At 63.5% G+C, this 20,988-nt stretch overlaps 1 protein-coding gene across 7 annotated transcripts in view; it reads left to right on the top strand.

Moving 5' to 3' along the window:
- The window catches only part of SEPTIN9 (septin 9), a 144,609-nt gene that overhangs the window by 121,316 nt on the left and 2,305 nt on the right, over positions 1–20,988 (top strand). For 6 of the 7 annotated variants that reach the window (XM_032320125.1, XM_032320129.1, XM_032320128.1 and 3 more), the window contains 8 exons: positions 11,944–12,135; positions 14,110–14,238; positions 14,622–14,703; positions 15,035–15,172; positions 15,771–15,888; positions 16,750–16,845; positions 17,132–17,228; positions 20,318–20,369. In XM_032320125.1, coding sequence (XP_032176016.1) covers positions 11,944–12,135; positions 14,110–14,238; positions 14,622–14,703; positions 15,035–15,172; positions 15,771–15,888; positions 16,750–16,845; positions 17,132–17,228; positions 20,318–20,369 — 904 coding nt within the window. Of the gene's footprint in view, positions 1–3,689; positions 3,713–11,943; positions 12,136–14,109; positions 14,239–14,621; positions 14,704–15,034; positions 15,173–15,770; positions 15,889–16,749; positions 16,846–17,131; positions 17,229–20,317; positions 20,370–20,988 lie in introns of those variants that run through there. The other variant, XM_032320130.1, reaches the window with a different exon arrangement.

Consider the following 20,988-nt stretch of genomic DNA (forward strand, 5'->3'; position numbering starts at 1 on the left):
ACAGCCCGAGCTGAGAGCCCCGGAAAGGCCTGGCGGGGCTGGGAAGCCAGGAGGGGGCGGCGAGGCCCTGGGCGGGCTTCCCTCCGGCTTCCCTCCTCCTCCGGCCGCAGCTGGAGGGGCCTCCACCGCTCGCCAGTTCGCAGGCAGAAATTACCATATGAATGTGGCTCCTTCCCGGATCCTGGAGCTGCGGGACCTGGGAGGGCACAGGCTCCCACCCCCGGGCCTCCTTGTTCTGTGCTGGCGGCCGACCTAGCGGAGGAGGCTGACTTTGACTCGTTTCCGATCCCTCGGCAGGTACCCCCGGGGCACAGAGGGTGCGGGGTGAACGGGACACCCCACCGACGGCACGCTTCAGGCTGGGCTTTCTTCCGTCCTGACTTGTGTAAGGACAGGTTTCCGTGGTGTTGGTTCTGTTGGTCTCATTTCAAGAGTCACAGCTAGTTACCGCAGGAAACGCGGGCTCCAGGGAGAAACCGGGGGCCGGGTGGGGGGCGGGATAGCAAGTTTGAGCGCGTTTAGACTGAAGTGCCCTTGCACAGCCGAGCCCTGGGGTCCCTGCTGCTCTGGTGGCCCAGCAGCCTCTTGTGTCTGAGCCCTGGGCTCTGTCCGTTTTTCAGCCACTCTTAAGTTTGGGCTGGAGGTGTGTCACATAGAACAGCTGGACGGCAGATTCAGGGACAGCAGGAAAAGTCCCCCTGGAGCTCTGCAACTCACCGACAGATGCCAGCTCCCAGGGGGCGTGTCTTCAGGGTTGCCCAGTGACTGATGGCCTGGTCCCCTGCACACAGGAGACCCACTTGACTCTGTGGCACCTGTCAGGCTGCCTGTAGCTGGGGAAGCCTCTCAGGGTAGTGCCTCAGGGTGGTCCCAGGTGTTCTGCTCTGAGCCCCTGCCCATCTGCTGGGCCTTCCTGCCCCTGGCCCCGTCACAGGCTACCAAGTGTCTGCCTGGTTTCCTTCTCCGTGGGCGCCCTACCCCCATTTCCTGAGCGAAATTTCCTGACCAGGCAGGAGCCACCCCCGGAAGCACATCCATCCATCCGTCCTTCCTCTTGGGGGTTTGGTGCCTCTAGAGGATGACATGGTTAACGTCCAGCTCACACGCTGCCGCACACTGAAAGCCGCCGGGGAGCCCGTGGGAAAGGATGCAGGCCAGCACCTCGGGGGCCAGGGCGGGAGAGGCGCCACCTGGATTGGCCGGGGAGCAGTGGCCGGCCCCCCACGATGTTCTGGGAAGAGAGGAGGGCTGCAGGAAGAGCAGTAGCTCCCTGTTCATTCATTCAGCACCCTGGGGGAACGGGGGGTTTCTCCAGGAGCAGGGGGCGGGGAGAACCTCTCTGAGGAGCCTTGTTTGCAGAGCTGATAGGAGCTTCGGAGACTGGCCACGCACCCAAGCTGGGGAGCTGAGCGGGGCCTGTACTTCGCGGACAGCGACTTAGAGCGTTGTCGGTGCCTCGCGTGTTTCTGCCTCGGCAGTAATCTTTGATTCTTACGATGCTCTTGGGAGGCCAGTGTTACTGTTCCAGTGTACGCATAAGGAAATGGAGGCACAGAGAGGTTAGGTTACTTGCTCAGGGTCACACAGTAAGTGTGTTGAGGGCTACCAGTGAGTGGACAGAGGTTGGCATTTAATGTCCAGAGGACGGGCAGTCTACGGGGGAGAGCATCCAGCCGGGGACCAGGACGGATTCTGCTGGTGGAGGAGGGGCTGGTGAGCAGCCTTTGCCCCAGCAGCTCAGACGGAGGAGACAAAGCAGCAGAGGCCGGCATGGAGCCCAGAGAAGAGAGCACTTAAGGAAAGGAAAGGGGACTGGTCAGGGCTCATTCCCTACAACCTGGGGTAAGGGGGTACCTCAGGCACTTGGCTCTGCAGAGGCCCAGCGGCTGTGTCTGCTTAAAACGCCAGGTCCAGAGTGTACCCAGACTTTGTGCCACAGTGCAGGCAGGAAGATGGACCGGACCTGCTGCTTCCCCTCTGCTGTGTGACCCGGCACCTGGGCACAGGGGTGTCTGCACCCCGCCCACGGCCAGCATCCCATCCCCTGCCGTTGTGTCGGGGCGGATGGACATGTGTGTCCAGAGGGCGGGCAGTGGGCTTTTTCCTGGGAAGGGCCTGGCCTAAAGGGCCGGCAGCCGGTCCCGGGGTCCCGCTGGAGAGCGTGTGACTGTAGGGGTGGGCCCTCCAGTATCACAGCGTCCTCCTTTGGTTTATTCACCAGGTGAGGGGCTCCTGTGGGCGAGCGGGGGCTGGAGGGGGCAGGGGGTGGGGAGGCATGGAGGGTCTGAGCAGCCCCGCCGGCTGGTGGGCACAGTCGGTTGTAGGCTGAGGGCTGTGGAAGGGTCCTTGCTGATCCCTGGGCCCTGAGCCCGCTGCGTGCAGAGCCCCCGTCCTCCTGAGCAGGAAGGACCCTGGGTGGGAAGGGGGGACGCATCCAGCCCCCCCAGCCCCGTCAGCCCTAAGCTGGAGCCGCAGAGGGACGGGTGCCCTGGTGTGAGAGGGTCTGGGGCTGCCGACCCCGCCCCTGCTTTCCCCCACCCTTCCTGGACCCTCAGCCCCTGGGCCTGTGGTATGAGCCGTCCCTCTCCCTGCCTCAGGGGTCATCTGGCTGGGCTTCTCTTCCGGCCCAGGAATGTGCCCCTCCCTGCTCGGCCCGCCTTCCCGGAGGGGGCTCTGGGCACGGGGTCGCCTTGGGCAGCGCCCCCATCACACCACCCACCCCAGGCCTGACCAGAACTGCACAGGCATGGATTGTTTTGTAACTTTTTTGGGGAGGGGGAGGTGAATTTTGATGTCTTTTTCCACGTAGCCCCTGGGGGTGGGGAGGCTGCCCCCTCGTAGCCCGAGAGCCCTGTCTACTTTTTGTTTTCTCAGATGACTTCATCAGCTGGAGGAGGCAGCACCCCCAGCCTCTGTCCGGTCTCCCCCCAGCTCTGGGGAGCATCTGCTGACAGTGCTGCTGATAGGAGAGGGGGGGCAGGGGCAGGGGAGGCAGAACCCCCCCTCTTTAGGGGGACATCCCTGATAAGAGGAAATTCCACGCTGTGACAAATGGCCAGTTTCCATCCATCCACGGGGGCGGGTGGGACCTTTTCTTTCTCTTTTTAACTTGGCAAATATTTGCCAAGAACTAACGGAATCTCTGTGGTCAGCCGGCCCCTTCAGACCCGGTGGGCGGGCTGGCCGGGGCTGGATTCTGGGTTAGCTTGGGGGCGGGGGTCCCGGTCATGCTGGAAGGTTCTCTGGGGTGGGAGGAGGCTCCGGTGGGTGGGTGGGCCCGGGGGGCACAGTCCCTGATCCTGCAAGGCCAGTGGGTGCTGGAAAATGGGCTAATAAATCCTCGACACAGGAAGTCGGAGGGCTCATCCCAGCCCTGGCTGCCTGTCAGTTCTCCAGGCTGCCTTTTAGGAAGGGAGCTCGGGCGGCTTGCAGGTCGGAGCCTGCTCTGAGCGAAGAAAGACGGATGTCTCGCCCGGCCGAGAGTCCCTGGGAGGGGGAGGCGGGCCTGCAAATCAGGAACAGAAGAGGGCCTCTTCCAGAAGGGGGTGGGGTGGCCTGGTGAGAAGTGGCCGCTGTCCAACTCGGACTCTGCCGGACTCGGGCCAACTGAAGCGAAGAGCTTCTTGAGATTTGAGACTCCTGCCTGCACGACGGCGGAGAAGCTTGCTTCCACGCGTCCGGCGGGAGCGAAGCCCGGGAGCCTTGGTGGACGGTAGGAGCGGGGAACCCCCTCTCCGCCTTCTCCGCCTTTGGGGCGCCTCCGGTCCTTGAAGGAATGAATGAAATGAATGAGTCAGAAGGGGGTGGCACGGTCACTGCCGGGTCCTCTCCCAGGTCTGCAAAGGCTAGGGCGTCCTGGGAGATCTTCCTTGATGGATGCACACTCCCACCGGCTCTCCCCCCACGGGAACCAGAGACTGCAACTTTGTCTTCTGCAGCCGGGCGCCTCCTCCTCCTCCTCCTCCTCCTCCTCCTCCTCCTCCTCCTCCGAAGGAGCCCGGGAGCAGGAGAAAAATGCAGCTCTTTGCATTTGCAAATCCCTTTTTTCTCGCAGAGGCGCGAGCCTTTGTGCTCCTTTTCTAAGCCCGAGTTTCAGGCCAGAGGGCGAAGTCTCCGGTTTCTGGCATCCCGGTTCCCGACCAGACTCTGACGAGGCACTTCCTGCCTCGTACAACGTGTGAAGTGTAATTTGATTTGGAATTACTTATCGAATTAGATGAGGCGTGTGTGCTTTTGAAATTCAGTCCTCGATCCCCGCCCGCACAAATTTGCAAAATTTGGTCATTTATATTCAGTGTTTTCCATCTTTAGAAGGGAACAGGAAGTTCCCCTGCGACGCTTATGGGGAGCTTGTAGCGGCTTGGGTGGGTGAGCGGGGGACAAGGAGAAATGAGCAAGGAGCGGAGGAAATGGGAAGAGGTCCTGTTTCCAAAGCCCTGCGGGGGGTGAGGCCCCCTACACTCCCTGCCCACCCCCTGCACATGGCTGGTTCTCACTGGCCCTCTCGCTGCAGCTCTGGGAGGGAGACCCCTGGCCTTGAATCATTTGTTGAATGAATCTGTATTGCGGTTCTGGTCCCCTAGGACCCTGTGATCACCCCCCCCACACACACACACAAAGTTTTTATTTATTTTTGACAGAGCACAAGCAGGGGGAGCAGCAGAGGGAGAGGGAGAAGCAGGCTACCCCCTGTGCAGGGAGCCCGACCAGGGGCTGAACCCGAGGAGTCCAGGATCTTCTTCCACAATTATTGTTTGTAGCCATTTTTTTAACATCTTGCTGCAAAGCAGTTCCGTGTGTGTGTGTGTGTGTGTGTGTGTGTGTGTGTGTGTGTGTCCGTCTGTCCGTCTGTCCGGTCCGTCTGTCCGGTCCCCAGCCCCACTGACTTCCCCAGGTTGGCTAACAAGCACCTCTCCCTCCCCTGCCCCTCACAGCCAGGAGTGGGGAGTCCTCTTTGAGGCCCCTGTGAATTGGTCAGCTCAGCCTGGGGCGACCTCCAGGAAGTGGAGTTTGGGGATGGGAAGGGGCATTTTGCTCTCTGCTGGGATGGCTCCATGGGGAGCTTGCAGAGCAGCAGCGTCCCAGGCCTCTGTGTGGGGCCTCTGCTGTGTCAGGGCTTGTGTTCTTTGCCCACCCCCCCCCCCCCCGGCCTTCCCTGGGAGTTCTGCGGCCTGGAGAAGGCCCCTGGACTCTGGGACCCCTATACTGGGCCCTGCGATTACTTTCGAGGAGCTTGACCAGCCAGGCTTGGCCTTTAGGTGGTTTTCTCCCAGGTTGTGGGGGCTCAAATGCTGTGCCCCGTGATAGGCCTGGGGCTTCCCTAAAGGGAGCTCCCTTCTCAGTTGGATGGGCATCTCCCAGCAGCTGCTGGGGAGAGGGGGCGAGAGCTCCGGGCCTCCCATCCCTGCCCCCGTGGCAGACGCTGCCTGGCTCTTTCTTTGCTGGAGGACTTGGCCTGTGGAGTCGCCCTGCTCTGAGCAGGCTCGCCGTGGTGCATGCAGGACAGCTGGAACAGCGCCTGGGGCGCCGGGAGCCCCCGGGAGCCCCCGGGAGACCTTGGTCCTTGTGATCAGCGTCAGGCCTGCATTTGTTCTCTCGTTCATGCCAGACAGCTAGTCTTGGACCTGCCGTGTGCCGGCGCCGCTCTGAATGTGGCGGCTGAGGGCCCCGGCTCGGGGTCCCGTGGAGGGGGGCGTGGGAGGGAGCACGTCGTCCTAAGGCAGTCCCCGTGGAGACTGCTCGAATGCAGGGTGTGGGCTCAGTAGGGGACTGTGGGGACACGAGGTGCCCAGACCAGGGCCTGCAGGGCTGCAGGCACGGGGGGAGGTTGGGCAGAGGGCAGGAGCAGCTCCGGTCACTCCGCCCTGCATCCGGGCCTCGTTGCTGGGGACGAGGAGCATCAGCCGTCTGTGTCGTGGCCATGGGCTTGGGTGCTCTGGAGGCGTCTGCCCGTGTCCCCTCGGCCTGCACTGCAGAGCTGTGCCGCGGTCCCAGAGGGTAGACCCCAGGCACCTGGGTGGGGAGTGGGGAGCAGCCACTGAGCCTGGAGGTTACCGCCTGGAGGGCAGTCTTCTCCGGGAGAGGCCTTGGGGCAGGAAGAGAAGAGGCCCTGGTGGGCCCTGGTATCCCCAGGAGCCCCTCCTCTGACCCCCGAGTGGGCCTACCTGGATCTGCTCTGTGACCCTGGTTCCCTGCCTGGGCCCGTCCGGTAGCCTTCTAGGCGTCTTCGGACCGGTTGGCCTCGCTCTCTGCTCGGGCACTGTGGGCGGGTGGTGATTGAGTGAGGCCTGTTCAGACAACAGTGGCAGAGTCCCCGGGCTGTAAGAGCCAGGCATGGAGAGGATTGGGGTGAGCTGGGCGGATGGCACGGGCCTGACCCCGAGGGCGCTGTCCTGGGGCCAGCTGCGTGCGACATGGGACCGGCCCCCATGGCTGCTGCTTCTGCCGGGAGCAGAGTCAGGCAGCGGCCCAGGGCAGAGGAGTCTGGTGCTGGGGAGGACGGAACGTGGGGGGACGTTGCTGGGATGCAGAACAAGGCAGCAAGACCCCCAGGGAGGCGGCAGGCTGCTGGGGCGACCCCTGGGTGTTGGCTTCCAAGTCAGGCCTTGCAGGCCTGCACCGGTGCGCTCTCCGCAGCCGCCGCCCAGGAGCTGGGCTGCAGTGTGAGCCGCCACAGAGGCATCCACCCAATAGCAGGCTCCTTTCCGGGGGCTGCCTTTCAGCCAGGGGAGGCTTGGTGGCGCAGGGCAGGAGGCCACGGAGGGGGTTGGCTCCAGGCTGCAGGCACAGAGAGGAGCGGGGTCACCGGGTGGGGCGGGGGGAGTCCTGCACTCCTTCCTACATAGGTGGCCTTCTGCCACGGGCTGAGTCACACACGGAGCCTCTCGGTGGCAGGGTTCCTCCAGTTTGGGGCCGGTGGCCGACACCACTGCTCTTGATGGCTCACGTTCCGTGTGTCGTCCGTCCGTTCTGTTGCTGGAGGTCGTAGGTACTTCTCGAGGGCCACTCTCTGGGCGAGGGGTTGGGGGCACCACCGAGCAGGCCACGGTGCCAGGTTCCAGGAGAAGGGAGCAGCGGTGGGGGGGCGGTGGTCAGGAGCCACAGGGCCTGTTTTCTGCCCAGGTAGACAGTGCCACTGTGGCAGGGTGGGGACCCTGCTAAGAGCCACGGGGAGCCACGGCCGGTACCCGAGGTCCAAGACATGCACCACGCAGGCCGCAGAGGAAGTGCTACATTGCTCTGACGGTCGGATGACTGTCCAGTGACCGTGCCTCACCGAGGGTCCCCTGGGTTCTGTGAGTAGTTAGGCTGGATGCCCGCGGGGGCCCAGAGCAGGGACTCCGGCTCTTGCACGGCGGTGCTCACAGCAGCGTTATTTACAGGCGGGGGAGACGGCACAAGCTTCGGGGGATGGATGAACCGATAAACAGCGGAGTGTCAGGCAGACGTGGAAAGGGAGGCCATTCCTGCCCCTGCGGCGACACGCAGGCTCCGCGAGAGAAGCCGGGTGCAGGGGACGGGGCTGCGCGAGGTCCGTAGGCCTTTGAAATCCACAGTCCGAAGGTGGACGCGAGGCCACCGGGGTGTGGCAAGGGAAGTGAGAGGTCCGTGGGCGCAGTCCCTGGGGAGGGTGATGGACGCATTCCGGAGGTGGCTGGTGGTGATGGGTGCACAGCAGCAGGGATGGGGCCCAGAAGCAGACACCAAAACATGGTTTAAATGCCTGAAACTTGATGTTATATAAATGTTACCACAACCAAGAGGATAATTAGGCTGGAGGAAGGGATAAGCCAGTGTGTAGGGTCACCCCAGCCTGGGTGGTCTCGAGCCTTCTTTCCAGGGGGAAGGTTGGTGGCCTGGCGGGCAGTGACGTCACCCTGGGCCTGAGAGCTGCCGGCGGGTGGGGGGGGGGGGTTGACCCGGGGCCGCTGGGGTGGGAATGGGGCTGCACCAGGGCCCAGGCCCTGAGATAAAACGGGCTGTCTTTCCACATTGCCTTCCTTGTCCGAGAAGCAGGCAGGAACAGTGAGCAAAGGCAGGTGGTGCTGTGTGACCACGAGTCAGTGACTTAACCTCTCTGAACCTGGCTTTTCCACTTTTAAAAAATAGGGCTCTTTTGGGGCACCTGGCTGACCCTTTCCAACTCAGGGTTGTGAGTTCGAGCCCCATGCTGAGCGTAGCAGTCGCTTAAAGATAGGGCCTTTTTTAAAAAAATGGGGCTCAGGGCACCTGGGTTGGGCCTCTGACTCTTGGTTTCAGGTCCGGTCGTGATCTCAGGGTCAGGGATAGAGCTGTGTTGGGCTCTGCGCCCGGAGTGGAGTCTCCTTGGGTCCCCCCCCCCCACCCTCCCTCTGCTCCTCCTGCTCATACGCGCGGTCTGTCTCTCTCTCTCTCGGATAAATACATCTTTAAAAAAGCAGGGCTCCCCCTGGTTCTGTTTAGCTGATGAGGGTGCAGAGAGGGTCCTCTGGGACATAAATGTGAAACTTCTTTCATGTGAAGAACATCCCTTTGCTGTTTGTAGCATCTCACAAAGTTCGGGTATGAAACAGAAATTCAGGTGCCGGGGCCACGGGACAGAGGATGCGGCCCCGGCCCCAGGGAGGGGTCGCTGGGGGACGTGGGTCGGATGCAGGTCTGACCATCATCGCGGCGGGGCTGTGGGCCAGGCTGGGGCCGCAGAGCCCTCCTCCCCCGAGCCCGCACCAGGGGGACAACTCCCAAGACCCCAGTCATTCCACGAGTGTTGTTAGGGGGTCCCCTCCCTGTACAGCTCTGGACGGACGTGGGGGTCCACCCAGGCTGGCTGCCGTGCTCCCTGGGGCTCACGGCGTGTGTGTGGTGGGGGACACGGATGGTAGCACACGGCCCAGCAGTGAATAGGAAGCTTTCGTATTGAGTAAATGAAGTGACGGTCGTCACAGGTTGGCCTGGCTATTTCTGATGGTGTTTCAGGGAAAAAAGGGAAAAAATAAATCACTCTGCAGACTTCAGTTTCCCCACTTGTGAAAGAACTAGATGGAACTAGAATTCTTTGCTATCCAGTGTCTTTGCCCTTTGCCCTGGGTCGCTTTTTAAATGTAAAGTAATTGAAATAATAAAATGAAAAATTCGGTTCCCTAGCGGGACCGGCTGCATTCCCAGTGCTGGGAAGTCACATGTGAAAACAGGTGGCAGTTCCTCAAAAAATTAAAAATACTAATGCCACGTGACCCCACAATCCCGGAAGAACTGGAAGCAGAGTTTCCAGATCTCGCACACCTGTGTTCCCAGCGGCGCTAGTCACCAGAGCTGAAACGCGGAAGCGCCCCAGGTGTTGATGGAGGGACGGATAAGCAGAAGGGACTCTGAGCCTTAAAAGGACGTTCTGATACTCGCTACAGTGTGCACGAGCCCTGAGGACGTGATGTTAGGTGAGATAAGCCAGCCCCCGAAGGATAAACACTGTAAGATTCCTCTACATGGGGATCCCTGGGCCTGCAGATTAGAAGGTAGAATGGGAGGGGGGGGTGAGGAGTTGGTGTTTAATGGGGAGAGAGTTCACTTTTGCAAGACAGCATTCTGGAGATGGGTTGTACAACAGCGTGAATGTCCTTCATGCCACGGGACTGAGCACTTAACGTAGGTGATGGTGAATTTCATGTTACGTGTATTTTAGCACAATTAACACTGTAGCCCCACGTGGCTGCCGTATCAGGCAGCGCGGGCCTGGGGTCCTTCCATCCTGGAAGTCCTCTGGGACGGTGTTGGGGGAGACAGTCTCTGCTGTCCCTGCCAGGTGGCCGGAGCAGCCGGGTCCCTGGTGGCTCTCCGTGGAAAGCAAGGGTTCAGAGAAATCGTCTGGGGCGGGTTGCCCCGATGGGGCCTCTGCTTCTCCCGTCGTTGGGCGGGTGGGGTCCTGCCTTCTGGCCCCGCAGAGCAGTTGTGCTGGTATCTCCACTGGCCGGGAGAGAAGGGGCTTGCAGGAGGGAACCCTCACCTGTGCAAAGGCCAGGCCCTTCCATCGGTGATGGGGTTGGTGGGGGGAAGAATGGGGCTCGTCGTGTTTTTGTGATAATTTCTGAAGCAGGCGCTGGTGGCAGGATGTTTGCTTTGCGGTTTGAGTTTCTGCCTGGGCAGGGGGCGGGTCGCTGGAGCCCAGGAGGCAGGGGATGAGGGCTGCATGTGGGAGTGGGTGGGGCCAGTGCAGCCCCCCCCACCCCCCCACCAGACCCAGGGGCAGCTGGAAGCAATTTTCGGTCACGTGGGGCCGGGCCGAGCCGAGCCGCTGGCCTGCAAGACAAGGCCCCATGTCTGTGTCCAGGAAGCAGCCGCACGGCCACATGTTCAAGGCCAGCTGCTGCGCTGGTCTTTGTTTATTTAAAGATGCTGGAGCTGGGGACAGTCTTTCTGAAGAGGGGGCAGAGGCAGATGCCTTCCGGGTGCTGCTGGGAGGAGGCCCCGTGGCTGTCCTCGCTGCCTCCTGGGTCGCTCGCCTTTCCCTGGCCTGGGAGTGCGGTGGGCAGCAGGGACCCGTGGGCTCTGTTACTGCTCGGTCCCCAATTCCGTGAAGGGGGAGTCACGGCGCTTTGTCCGGCTGAGAAAACGGGGAAGTCGAGCGACGTTGTGCAGAGAAACCACCCACGCTCTGATTTCTGGAGTCTGTCAGCTCCTCATCCAAGGAGAGGGTGCTGGCCCCCCCGCGGTCACCTCCCTCTGACACTTCCACAAAGCAGAGGTGCGGCCACCTAGGTGCGAGCCTAGGTGCGAGCCGGTTGGGCCCACTGGGGTTTGGCACTGGGGTTTGGTTGCCTGGGAGAGTCTGGTCACTTCCCCAGGAAGTAGAAACCCCCGTGTCCCGTGTCCTGTGCATGAACCCCGCCCGCCCCCCACCCCACCCCAGCGCACACTTGGGAGCGGGGTTCTGAGGCTGATGCCCAGGGAACCAGCCAGCCCCTCCCTGGGGGGGACCCTGGGAGATGTTAGGATGCACCGTGTGTGTTCCTGGGAGGGGGAGGGAGCTGACCGTCCTGCTCAGTGGTCGGGAGCTGGGAAGGCCACAGGGGACTGAGAGGCTGGCCAAGGAGAAGTGTGGATAGGTGCGTGTGGTGTATCTAGGGGTACTCCAGGACATGGCCGATGTGCTCCAGGTAGACCCTGGGAGGGACCCATGCTGTTCTGAGCACCCTGACCAGCTCCACCAGGGGAGTGGCCCTCGGGTCCCCACTGGGTGCCTCTGGCCACTCCTTCTCCAGGCCTCTGACCTGGGTGTACAGACTCTTCAGGGCAGGAAGGGAGGGAGGTTCTGATCTGCAAACTGCAGAGGCTTGAGTTATTTCTAGAAGCTCAGTCCTGCCTGCCTGTCCGCAGACCTGGAAGCAAAAACTGGAGGTGTGGGGCACACAGGTGCCAGGCAGAGAGAAGGAACCCCCCCGGGTGGGGGTCGGGGAGCTGCCCCAGAGCCCCAGAGCCCCATCTCCGTGCTGTTGCCTGGGAACTGCGGAGCCCAGGAGGGGCATACTCTGTCCCTGTCTATTTACGGGGACCCAGGACTGAACACACCTCACCCGGGAGCTGCAGGATGATAGCCGGGTGTTCTTCATCCTGGCTCACGGGCTGGCCCCACCGCTCAGCTCTTTGGCCCTGAGGGTCCTGAGGCCTGTGGGAGCCTGATGGAGGTGGAGACGGCCCACCCGGGTGCCCTGGGGCAGGGTGGAGGCTGGGAAGAGGAGGGCTGGGGTCAGCTCTGCCTTGGAGCTGAGGGAAGGAACCTGCTAGTAGGCAGCTGCTGGGGAGGGGTGGGGCTCTGCGGGTGCTGTGGTGGGGGGCCTTTAGGTCTGGGGTCTCCTGTAAGGGTCTCCTGGGCAATTGAGCCTCAGTTTCCCCGCTTGAGAAATGGGGTGGTGGTCGGTGCTTTGCAGATGCCTGTGTCAGACCCCCTGACGCCCCCCGTTCTGCCCACAGCCCCCGAGGCGGCTCCTGGCTGTGTTGGCGACATGGCTGAGACCCCCAGAGACGCCGGGCTGAAGCAGGCGCCCGCGCCCCGCAACGAGAAGGCCCCCGCGGACTTTGGCTACGTGGGGATCGACTCCATCCTGGAGCAGATGCGCAGGAAAGCCATGAAGCAGGGCTTCGAGTTCAACATCATGGTGGTCGGTGAGTGTGCGCCCCATGCTGGGACCCCACACCGCGGGCTTTGGGGCTCAGTCCGCTCCTCGGAAGACGGGGGTGGGCGCACCTGGCCCGCAGGGCGGATGGCACGTGGCACCGAGCGTGAGCCCGTGTGTGCTCCCGTGTGTGCCCGTGTGCCTGCCGGGAGGGCGGCAGCTTGCTGACCAGCAGCCTCACCCCCTGCCCTCTCCGGGGTTCCGTCCTGGACTTCCAGTGACGGGGCCGGCCCCCAACAGCCAGGAGGCCTTGCTAGAGGCTTCCTGGTGGCCCCAGGAGAGCTGGATGGGCCCCAGGGCAGGTCACTGATAAGCCCGGCCTGATCCGGGTTGGGGGCCAGACGTGGGGGTGCACTGGGCTGCCTCTTGTTCCTGAAGTCCTTGGGGCCCCATTCGGCCCTCGCAGACGCTGTCAAAAGGGTGTCCCACTCTGCAGGCGGCAGTGAGGCCCAGAGAGGGCCTGGCACGGTCTCTGCTCACAGGGCAGGGAGACCAGAGCTCTGCTCCCTGGGCCAGGCGGGCATCTGTTTGGGGGTCTGCGGACCCAGCATGGAATCCCGGCCTCACCCACCCGCTCAGTGGTATGGTGCTGGTCCTCCCTTCCCCGGGGGCTTACTCATCTGTAAGATGGGACCCCCGGGAGGGGCAGTTGCAGAAGCAGCAGCGTGGGGCGGGGGAGGGGAGGACCATAATCCCAGACGGTTTGGCGTCTCCCAGACACCAGGCACGGTGGCCGGGCTCTCTGACGTAGCTCCGGCCTGACCTGGCAGGGACGCAGACAGGTGGGCTGAGGGGGGGCGTGGACAGCCGGGCCCAGGGGTTCCCGATGTCCACCTACGGCATCCTGGGAGCTCACGCTTTTTCTTGACAGGTTATCAAAGTCGGAAAGTCGGTATAATTTAATTCTGTAAAATACGTGGGCTAGTGTGGCATAGAGCAGCTCAGGGAAGGGGTGAGGTGCTGGGGCTCCACGTGCGGGGTCGTGCCTGTGAGTGGACCCGGTGTGGACCCTGAGGTGGACGGTTGTTTCGGGGCCCTGGATCAGGCTGTGGGGTTCCCGTCCCCGCACTGGGCTCTGTGCCTGTTTCCTCAGACGTCGGGCAGGATGACGATGGCCCCCGGGCAGGCGAGGGCGTTACACAGCCTCCCTGAGGACAGCGGCTGGTGCATGATGGGGGAGCACTGTGAGCAGAGCCCGGGGTCTGCGGCAGCGGCTGCAGGGCCAGCCCCCCTCCCCCCACCATGCCCTCTGCCTTCTGCCCTCCTGCTGTAGGCGGGCCTCAGGTGATGTGAGGATTGGAAACAGTGAGGCCAGGAGTGTTTCTGGGGCCCAGGGGTCTGGGAGCCCCATAGGGGGCGGCCTGAAGCCCCGGGGGCTCCCTCGACCGCCAGGATCTGTGGACATGGGCACTGGCCAGTGGCTGTTCCTGTTCCTGGTGGCGAGACCCAGCTGCCCCCCATCTGGCTGCCCCCCCGCCCCGTCCTGCCCCAGCAAGAACTGACCAGGTGGCTTCTCACTGAGCCCCGTGGTCGCTCAGCTACAGACGTGAATGCTGAGTGTGCTGGCGGTTCTAACCTAGATGACCCCGGAAACCAGGCAGAACCCTGCAGTGCGGCGGCCTAGCGCGGTTAGACTATGGCAGGTTTGCAGAGCCTCCCTCTTGCGGTCCCGGGGCTCTGTGGAGCTTTTCCTTCAAACCTCATGACCGGTGTGTCCAGCTGTGCAGAGGAAAGCTGCATCGGAGGCCCGGCTCCCCCACGTGGCCTCCCCGGTGTTGCTGCCTCTCAGCTCCTCGGGGGCCCTCTGGGTCCTGCCCCAGGACAAGGCGCCACTGCCTGGGCACCCCAGCCCTTCCTGCCCCTCGTCCTCCCCGACTTGGGGCCCCCACTGAGGGGGCTGAGGGACAGCGCCCAGTGCTGCCGAACCGCCGGGCCCACTGACCGGTTCTCCTCCTCTCCCCAGGGCAGAGCGGCTTGGGGAAGTCCACCTTGATCAACACCCTTTTCAAGTCCAAAATCAGCCGGAAGTCGGTGCAGCCCACCTCGGAGGAACGCATCCCCAAGACCATTGAGATCAAGTCCATCACGCACGGTGAGTGCCGGGGTGGGGCTGGGGGTGTCGACGCGGGGTATGGGGTGCTGCATCCTGAGTGGCCAGGTTGAAAGTCCGGGTCAGGGATGGTCTCCGGGAGCCCTGTGGGCCCTGGTTGGAGGGAGCCCCCTGGAGACAACTGAGTTTTACAGCGAAACCCATGGGTAGGAGCTGCCCAAGTCAGCGGTCACCAGGCCCTGCCGGAGGCGGTCCTCCCTGTGCATCACCTGGGGGATCGTCGCAGGTCCCCGGGGGGCACCCCAAACGGGCCTTGGTGGGGCCGGGCTGGTCATGTTCCTCCCAGGCAGGACCCAGCCTACCCCAGGTTGTCTGTGGGGGTCCAGGGTTTCCCCCTGAGCTTGGTGGGCTCTGTGATTCTGCAGATATTGAGGAGAAGGGCGTCCGCATGAAGCTCACGGTCATCGACACGCCGGGCTTTGGGGACCACATCAACAATGAGAACTGGTAAGGACCCCTGGGGTTGCCACTGCTGGAGGAGCGCCCTGACGGCCGCCGGGGCCTGTCTCGTGGCCTGCTCCTCTGCTGAACCCTCCGCGGCCCCCAGATCCTGGGCCAGCATGCCGTTCCCCTGAGACTCGTGACCCCCGCACCTGCTGGGGTCAAGGGTCAGCACGGGAGGCTGGCTGGGGAGCTCTCGGGGAGGCTGCGGTCTCTGCTCAGACGGCCCCGCAGCCCGGGTCCTCACACTGGCAGGCCGAGGACGGGGCTGGGACGCGTGGGGGAGAGCGGGCAGGAGCCGTGCCCGGGGGCGGGCTGACGGGGCCTGTGCCGGCAGCTGGCAGCCGATCATGAAGTTCATCAACGACCAGTACGAGAAGTACCTGCAGGAGGAGGTCAACATCAACCGGAAGAAGCGCATCCCGGACACGCGCGTGCACTGCTGCCTCTACTTCATCCCCGCCACCGGCCACTCGTGAGTCCCCCGCGGAGCCCGGGCCGTGTCCGTGACTGCCCCTGTCGCTGTGCGGGAAGAGCGGTTACAGCTCTGCTCCCGGTGGAAGACGGTGGCCGCCACTCGGGGTCCCTGCAGTGCTGTGCCCATGCCCTCCCAGGACGGGCTTCTGGTTGGGGGTGGTGGCACACTGGAGCCAGTGGGCCAGGCTCTGGGGGCACCCTGGGCAGTGGCCTGTCCTGGAGCCCTGGCTGGGTGGGCCCAGAGCTGCTGGGGGCTTCCTTCCCCCACTCCCTCGTCTCCCCTCCGAGGGGACCCCTCACCCAGGACGGGGCTCAGAGCCGGCGTCACACCCGGTGCTTCTGTCTGGTAAATGCCCTCTTCCTCCTTCCTGTCCCTTGTGTCCCTTCTTTCTGGCGAATGTCCCTTCCTCTTTCCTGTCCCTTGCTTAGGGTTTGGCCAGCCTTGGCCTTACCCGTGTGTCCACACCCGGGAGCCCCCACGGACACCTGAGGGCCCTTTCTCAGCTGGAGGCAGCCCTGCCTGCCTCGTTCTGTCGCCGTCCGTCCGTCCGTCCGTCCCCCTCGGCTTGTCGCTCACCCACACCATTCTGCTTCAGCCTCAGGCCCCTGGACATCGAGTTCATGAAGCGCCTCAGCAAAGTCGTCAACATCGTCCCTGTCATCGCCAAGGCCGACACGCTGACCCTGGAGGAGAGGGTCTACTTCAAACAGCGGGTAGGGCTCTCCACCTCCAGCCAGGCTGTCGGACGCAACCCGCCAGCCTTCCTCGGGCGAGAGCAAGCCCAGAGCGGGCGGGGTTAGGTGGCCGCGTCCTCGCTGCCGCGGTCCCACTCCAGGCCGCCGTCTCCGCAGGAAGGTGCGTCCGGGCCTGCGGCTTCCTGACAGGCCGCACGTCAGAGCCACCTGGGGAGCCGGGAGGACGAGGCCGCTGGGCCCCACGGAGCCTCCACCCCCGGTGGGCATGAGCGGGGAGGCCCCTCGGTCTCATCCCCAGAGCGCTGGCCGTGCTCAGCCGTGGCCCCGGGTGCGGGGATTTTCCCAGCAGGCTGAGGGGAGGACTGTGCCCTCGCCGTGGGCGCGTCTGCCGGAGGGAGCGGGCCACTGGGGTCGGTGCCGGGGGCAGAAATGACGGGTGTGTGCGGCGTATCCGCGTGTGGGGGAGCCGGGGCAGCAAACGGTGGGGACAGTCGGACACAGGCAGGTGCACGCCGGGCTGCGGGGGTCCCGGGCAGCACCCAGGCCCCGCCGTGACAGAGGGTTTCCAGGTGGAGCTCGAGGGACAACTCACCATCCCAGAGCTGCTGTCTCCGGGGCGTGCCGGCCTGCAGAGGGAGGACGGGGAGACGGCTCGGGACTCCGGTGGCTGCACCTGTCTCCCGGCGGGCCTGCAGCTCCCCCTCCTCCACTCGGGAGGCTCGAGAACTGGAGTATGAGGGTCACCAGCCCCGTAGAACCTGCCCTTGACCCAGGCTGGGCCCCCTCACTTTCTGGAGGTCACAGTGTGGGCCGATCCCGGTGGGTCAGTCCAGCCTGCTGTGCGGACGGCACCCACATCTCTCCCCTCCGGATCCCCAGATCACTGCGGACCTGCTGTCCAACGGCATCGACGTGTACCCCCAGAAGGAGTTTGACGAGGACCCGGAGGACCGGCTGGTGAATGAGAAGTTCCGAGTGAGTGCATTGGCCGTTCCCGGAGGCCCCCCGATTCCTGCTAGAGGCCACGGCAGGGTCTTCGTACTGCTCCAGTGGGACTGGGGAAGCGAGTGGGATGGCCCTGAGCCATGGGAACGTGTTCTCTGGGCCGGAAGGAATCAGAGCCCAAGTGTTCACATGGGGCTCTCTCGGGCCAAGGGTCTCCGTTCTTGGGGGCCCCGGGCTCAGGGCAGCTCCTCCCCGGGGCCCAGGAAGCGCACTGGCCTTTGCACACACGTGACCCGTGCTGCCTGTCCTTCTCTAGGAGATGATCCCATTCGCTGTGGTGGGCAGTGACCACGAGTACCAAGTGAACGGGAAGAGGATCCTTGGCAGGAAAACCAAATGGGGCACCATCGAAGGTAATTGTCAAGCTGCTGGGGTCTCCAGACCAGGAAACTCGATCCTCTTCTGCCAGCCTGGAGCTTGGGCACCCAGGCCCCAGCCGGGTGCTCCTGGGGCCTCATCTGCGGCATCGCTGCACTCAGCCGCCAGGAGGGGGCAAGTGGCTTGTCTGGGGCCCATGGCTGTTAGCTGATGGAGCTGTGCCTTCACCCCGATCTCCCAGGGGACATGGAAGTATCCAGAGAGAAAAGGAAGGAGCCCTGAGGGGTCCTGCCGAGTTCTGGGTTTTGGTGTTTCATAGCCATGCTGTGTGACCCTGGGCAAGTTGCTCCACCTCTCTGGGCCTAGGACAGTGCTGGGAATAGCGCTGTGAGAACAGCTGTGAGAACCAAATGGCGCGCCCCCTGCCGAGGTTTCCGGGACCCCCACATCTTGGTGTCCTTCGGCGGCTGTAAAGGATGACTGAGACTGGGCGGCTTGAAACGGAAACGTCTTCTCCTGGTTCTGGAGGCCAGAAGTTAAGGCATCAGTATGGCTGGCTCCTTTCAGAGGCCCTGAGGGAGAACGTGCTCCAGGCCCCTCTCCTGGTGGCTGTCAGCCACCCTCCGCATCCCTTGGGCGGTCGGCAGTCCCCACTCAGCCTTCGGACTGTGTCTCTGTCTCTTCCTCAGGAGGCCATCTGCCTGTCATTGGCTTAGCTTCCCCTGAAATCCATGGTGATCCCCTCTTAGGGTCTTTACCTTAATTACATCTTCAAAAAAAACCTCTCCAAGTAGCCCCCATTCACAGGTGCCGAGGGCGTCGGCTGTTGGACATGGTTTGGGGGACACAGTTGAACCCCCTTTGGGTGGTGGCGCCCGGCAGGCTGCCCTGGGCACCGCTTCACCCTCCGCTCTGTCCGTCTCCCTCTGTAGATAAGAGGATGCAGAATGGACAGGTTCGAAGGTCCACGTTGTCTTTGCTCCCGTGGCTGAGGGCCCGGCGTGGACAGGTCTGGAAGGTGCTCACCAGCCGCCGGGCCCCTGTCTCCCACCCCCTTACCCCCCACCCCCCACCCCCCGCCCCCGTGACACTGGGCGAGTCCCTCGATCCCCCAGGCCTCAGTCTTCATCTTCACCATCCTTAAGATGGGTGCTGTGTGTCAGGACCTTAGCAAAATGACGGACTGTCTCAGACTTGTGAAACTTTGGGGCAGCAAACGCCCTTAAGAAAGGGATCCTCGCGACACCGGACAGGGAGCTCCCTCCCTCTGTGCCTGCTCATTTTACATACGTTATCCCGATGCGTGCTTAACTCCCCCTCCCGCTCCCACCCCTGCGGCTGACCCTGCACCCTCCTGCAGAGAGGACCAGGCTGTGGCACCCAAGGGTTCACCCCTGCCCTGCCAAAGCCTGGGCAAGGCATGGAGCGGTGCACAGACCCGCTGCAGGGTGTTTTCCAGCGTCTCCTGGATCTGCGCTTCCGCAGCCCTCCCCTCCTCTAGGGGTGTCTCTGCGGCCGCTCAGGTCCCGGCCACGTGGGCAGTCTCTCCGTCAGGCTTACCTGGGCACGTCCTGCCTCGGCTCTACCCCATGCTCTTCAGGAACTGTTGGTGCAGGTGCCCATTCTGGAGGGTGGAGAAGTGTGGGATCAGAAGGGCCCATGGGGACTGGGGACACAGGACTGGGTTGGGGGCTGCCCAGGGCTGGACACGCCTCTGCTGCCCCCTGGTGGCCAACTCCGGCCCACAGGCTCACCTTGGGGTTGTGAGAAACGGCCCTGTGGCCCCTATAGGGACGGTTGCAAGGTGGTGGGTCTCCCGCAGCCTTTGTGAGCACCCCGGAGATTTCTGCCCCCTTCCCCCCCGCGTCCACGCAGCCGGACCCCGCACTGAGCTAGCGGCTCTTCCTCTCCCGGGCCTTGCCTGCTCGTAACTGACCCGAGGCCGGGCTGCCCTGTGCTCTTCCCTGGCCAGCCTGGTTAACGTGCCCACTGTCCTCCTTGTCCCCCAGTCCCTGGTCCTGTTCCTTTGATCCTGGTTTTCGCCATCCTGAGACGGTGCACCCATCCTCGGAAACTGCCTGGCGTGTTCAGGAGGAGGGTGGGGTGGGAGAGAGCTCGTGGTTAGCTCATCGGAGGTGGGTGGCGTTGGAGTCCCACCTTACAGAGGAGGAAACTGAGGGTCAGAGAGGCCAGGAGAGGCAGCAGCCCCACGCGCACACTCCCCGCCGTGGGGCTCCCATCTTCCCGCCAGCTCTCTCCACTTCACATCCGTAGCAATGCCGCGTGTGAGTCTGTCGGCAGAAGGTTCTAGTGCGGGCACAGCCCCGTGCCGGTGGGAGGAGGGCCGGGCTGTGGCGGGCAGGCCGCCGCTGGAAGAAAATCGCAGGGCTCGGCAAGGGGGAGACGCTGGGGCTTCAGGGCTTTTTCTCCCCAGCTTCCTGGGGGCGATGGGGGAGACCCCCATGCGCTCTGAGCCCCGATGCCCCAAGACCACAGACGGGGAGCCCTGGTGGTGTGTTGGGTGCATGAAGGTTTGATGACACACACGAGTCATGCAGCAGAGCCCTCGGGGGTGCGGGGACACTGCCTCTCGGGGGGACCTGGGGGCATCTGGGGGGCCGGTCCTCCCACGTCCACAGAGCTGACCGCTGTTCTGCAGCCTGTGCTTTGGGCGTCGGCGTGTAGCCGGGCAGCGTAGGGTTCCCGAGCTCAGCGGCAGTGGTGACCAACGTGGGAGAAGGCCCAGCAGGTCCCAGGTTCCCTAAATGCCACCTTCGGTCCCTGCCTGGTTCCACTGCCACCACTCCCTGTTTTCATGGTCCCCTGGGACGGGCTGCTCTTCTCAGGAGATGCCCCTCCCCCGGCTCCCAGTGAGGAGCAGTGGCCCTAGTGGCCCTGCTGGACAGGAACCCTCTGGGGGGTGGGCACCTGGCAGGGCCTGCCTCCGGGTATCTGCAGAATCGGGTGCCTGTGGGAGCCCAGTGCTCCCCTGTGGGGTGGGGACTCCCACCCCCACCAGCCCACCCACCCAGGCTTCTCTCGGCTCCTGAACTACTGGGGGGAGGGGAGAGGCAGAGCGGGGGAGGAGTTTCGAGTGACCTTAAAGCTCTTTTTGTCTCCTCAGTCGAGAACACCACCCACTGTGAGTTTGCGTACCTTCGGGACCTCCTCATCAGGTGAGAGAGGGCTGTGGGGTGTTGGTCTTGGCCCCCCGAAGGCCCCGAGAGGGCCCGAAGTCAGGCGTCTGGGCAGTGGGGGAGCAGCCAGAGGTGCTGGACAGTAGCTGACCCGTCCTCCCCCAGGAGGACCTCGGAAGCCCATTGTCTAAAACAGCTCCGTGGAAATGAAGCAGAAGTTAAAATCCTTCTTAATCTGTGTGAAGGCCCCCCCGCCCCCGGGAGGGAAGAGGCTTGGTTCTCGGCAGTGCAGCCTTGGGCCCCGGGGGTCTCTCGTGCCGGGCATGGAGATCGTGTCCCCCACCCCCATCCCAGTGTCTTCTGACCCCACCACTCTGACCTGGCTGAGGCTTTCCCTTAGTTTTCCTTGAGCTCAGATAGGGAGTGGCCGCCCTTAAGCCGTTAGAGAAGGTGCTTTGTGGCTGGGTCCGGGCGGGTGACGACACAGTGGGGGCACCTGCCGGGTACCAGGAGCTCCTGGCTTCCCTGTTAGCAGGTGGGTGCATTCTAGGCATTAAGTGGCCGTCCCTGGGTGGGGGCGGCTCGGTTTGGCGGTGGACTGTGGCTTCTGGGAGTGACCCCACTGTGTTGGACAGCCTGACTGCCCAAGACACCCACT

The sequence above is a fragment of the Mustela erminea genome, chromosome 18 (assembly GCF_009829155.1).
Source record: "Mustela erminea isolate mMusErm1 chromosome 18, mMusErm1.Pri, whole genome shotgun sequence".
NCBI lineage: Eukaryota > Metazoa > Chordata > Mammalia > Carnivora > Mustelidae > Mustela > Mustela erminea.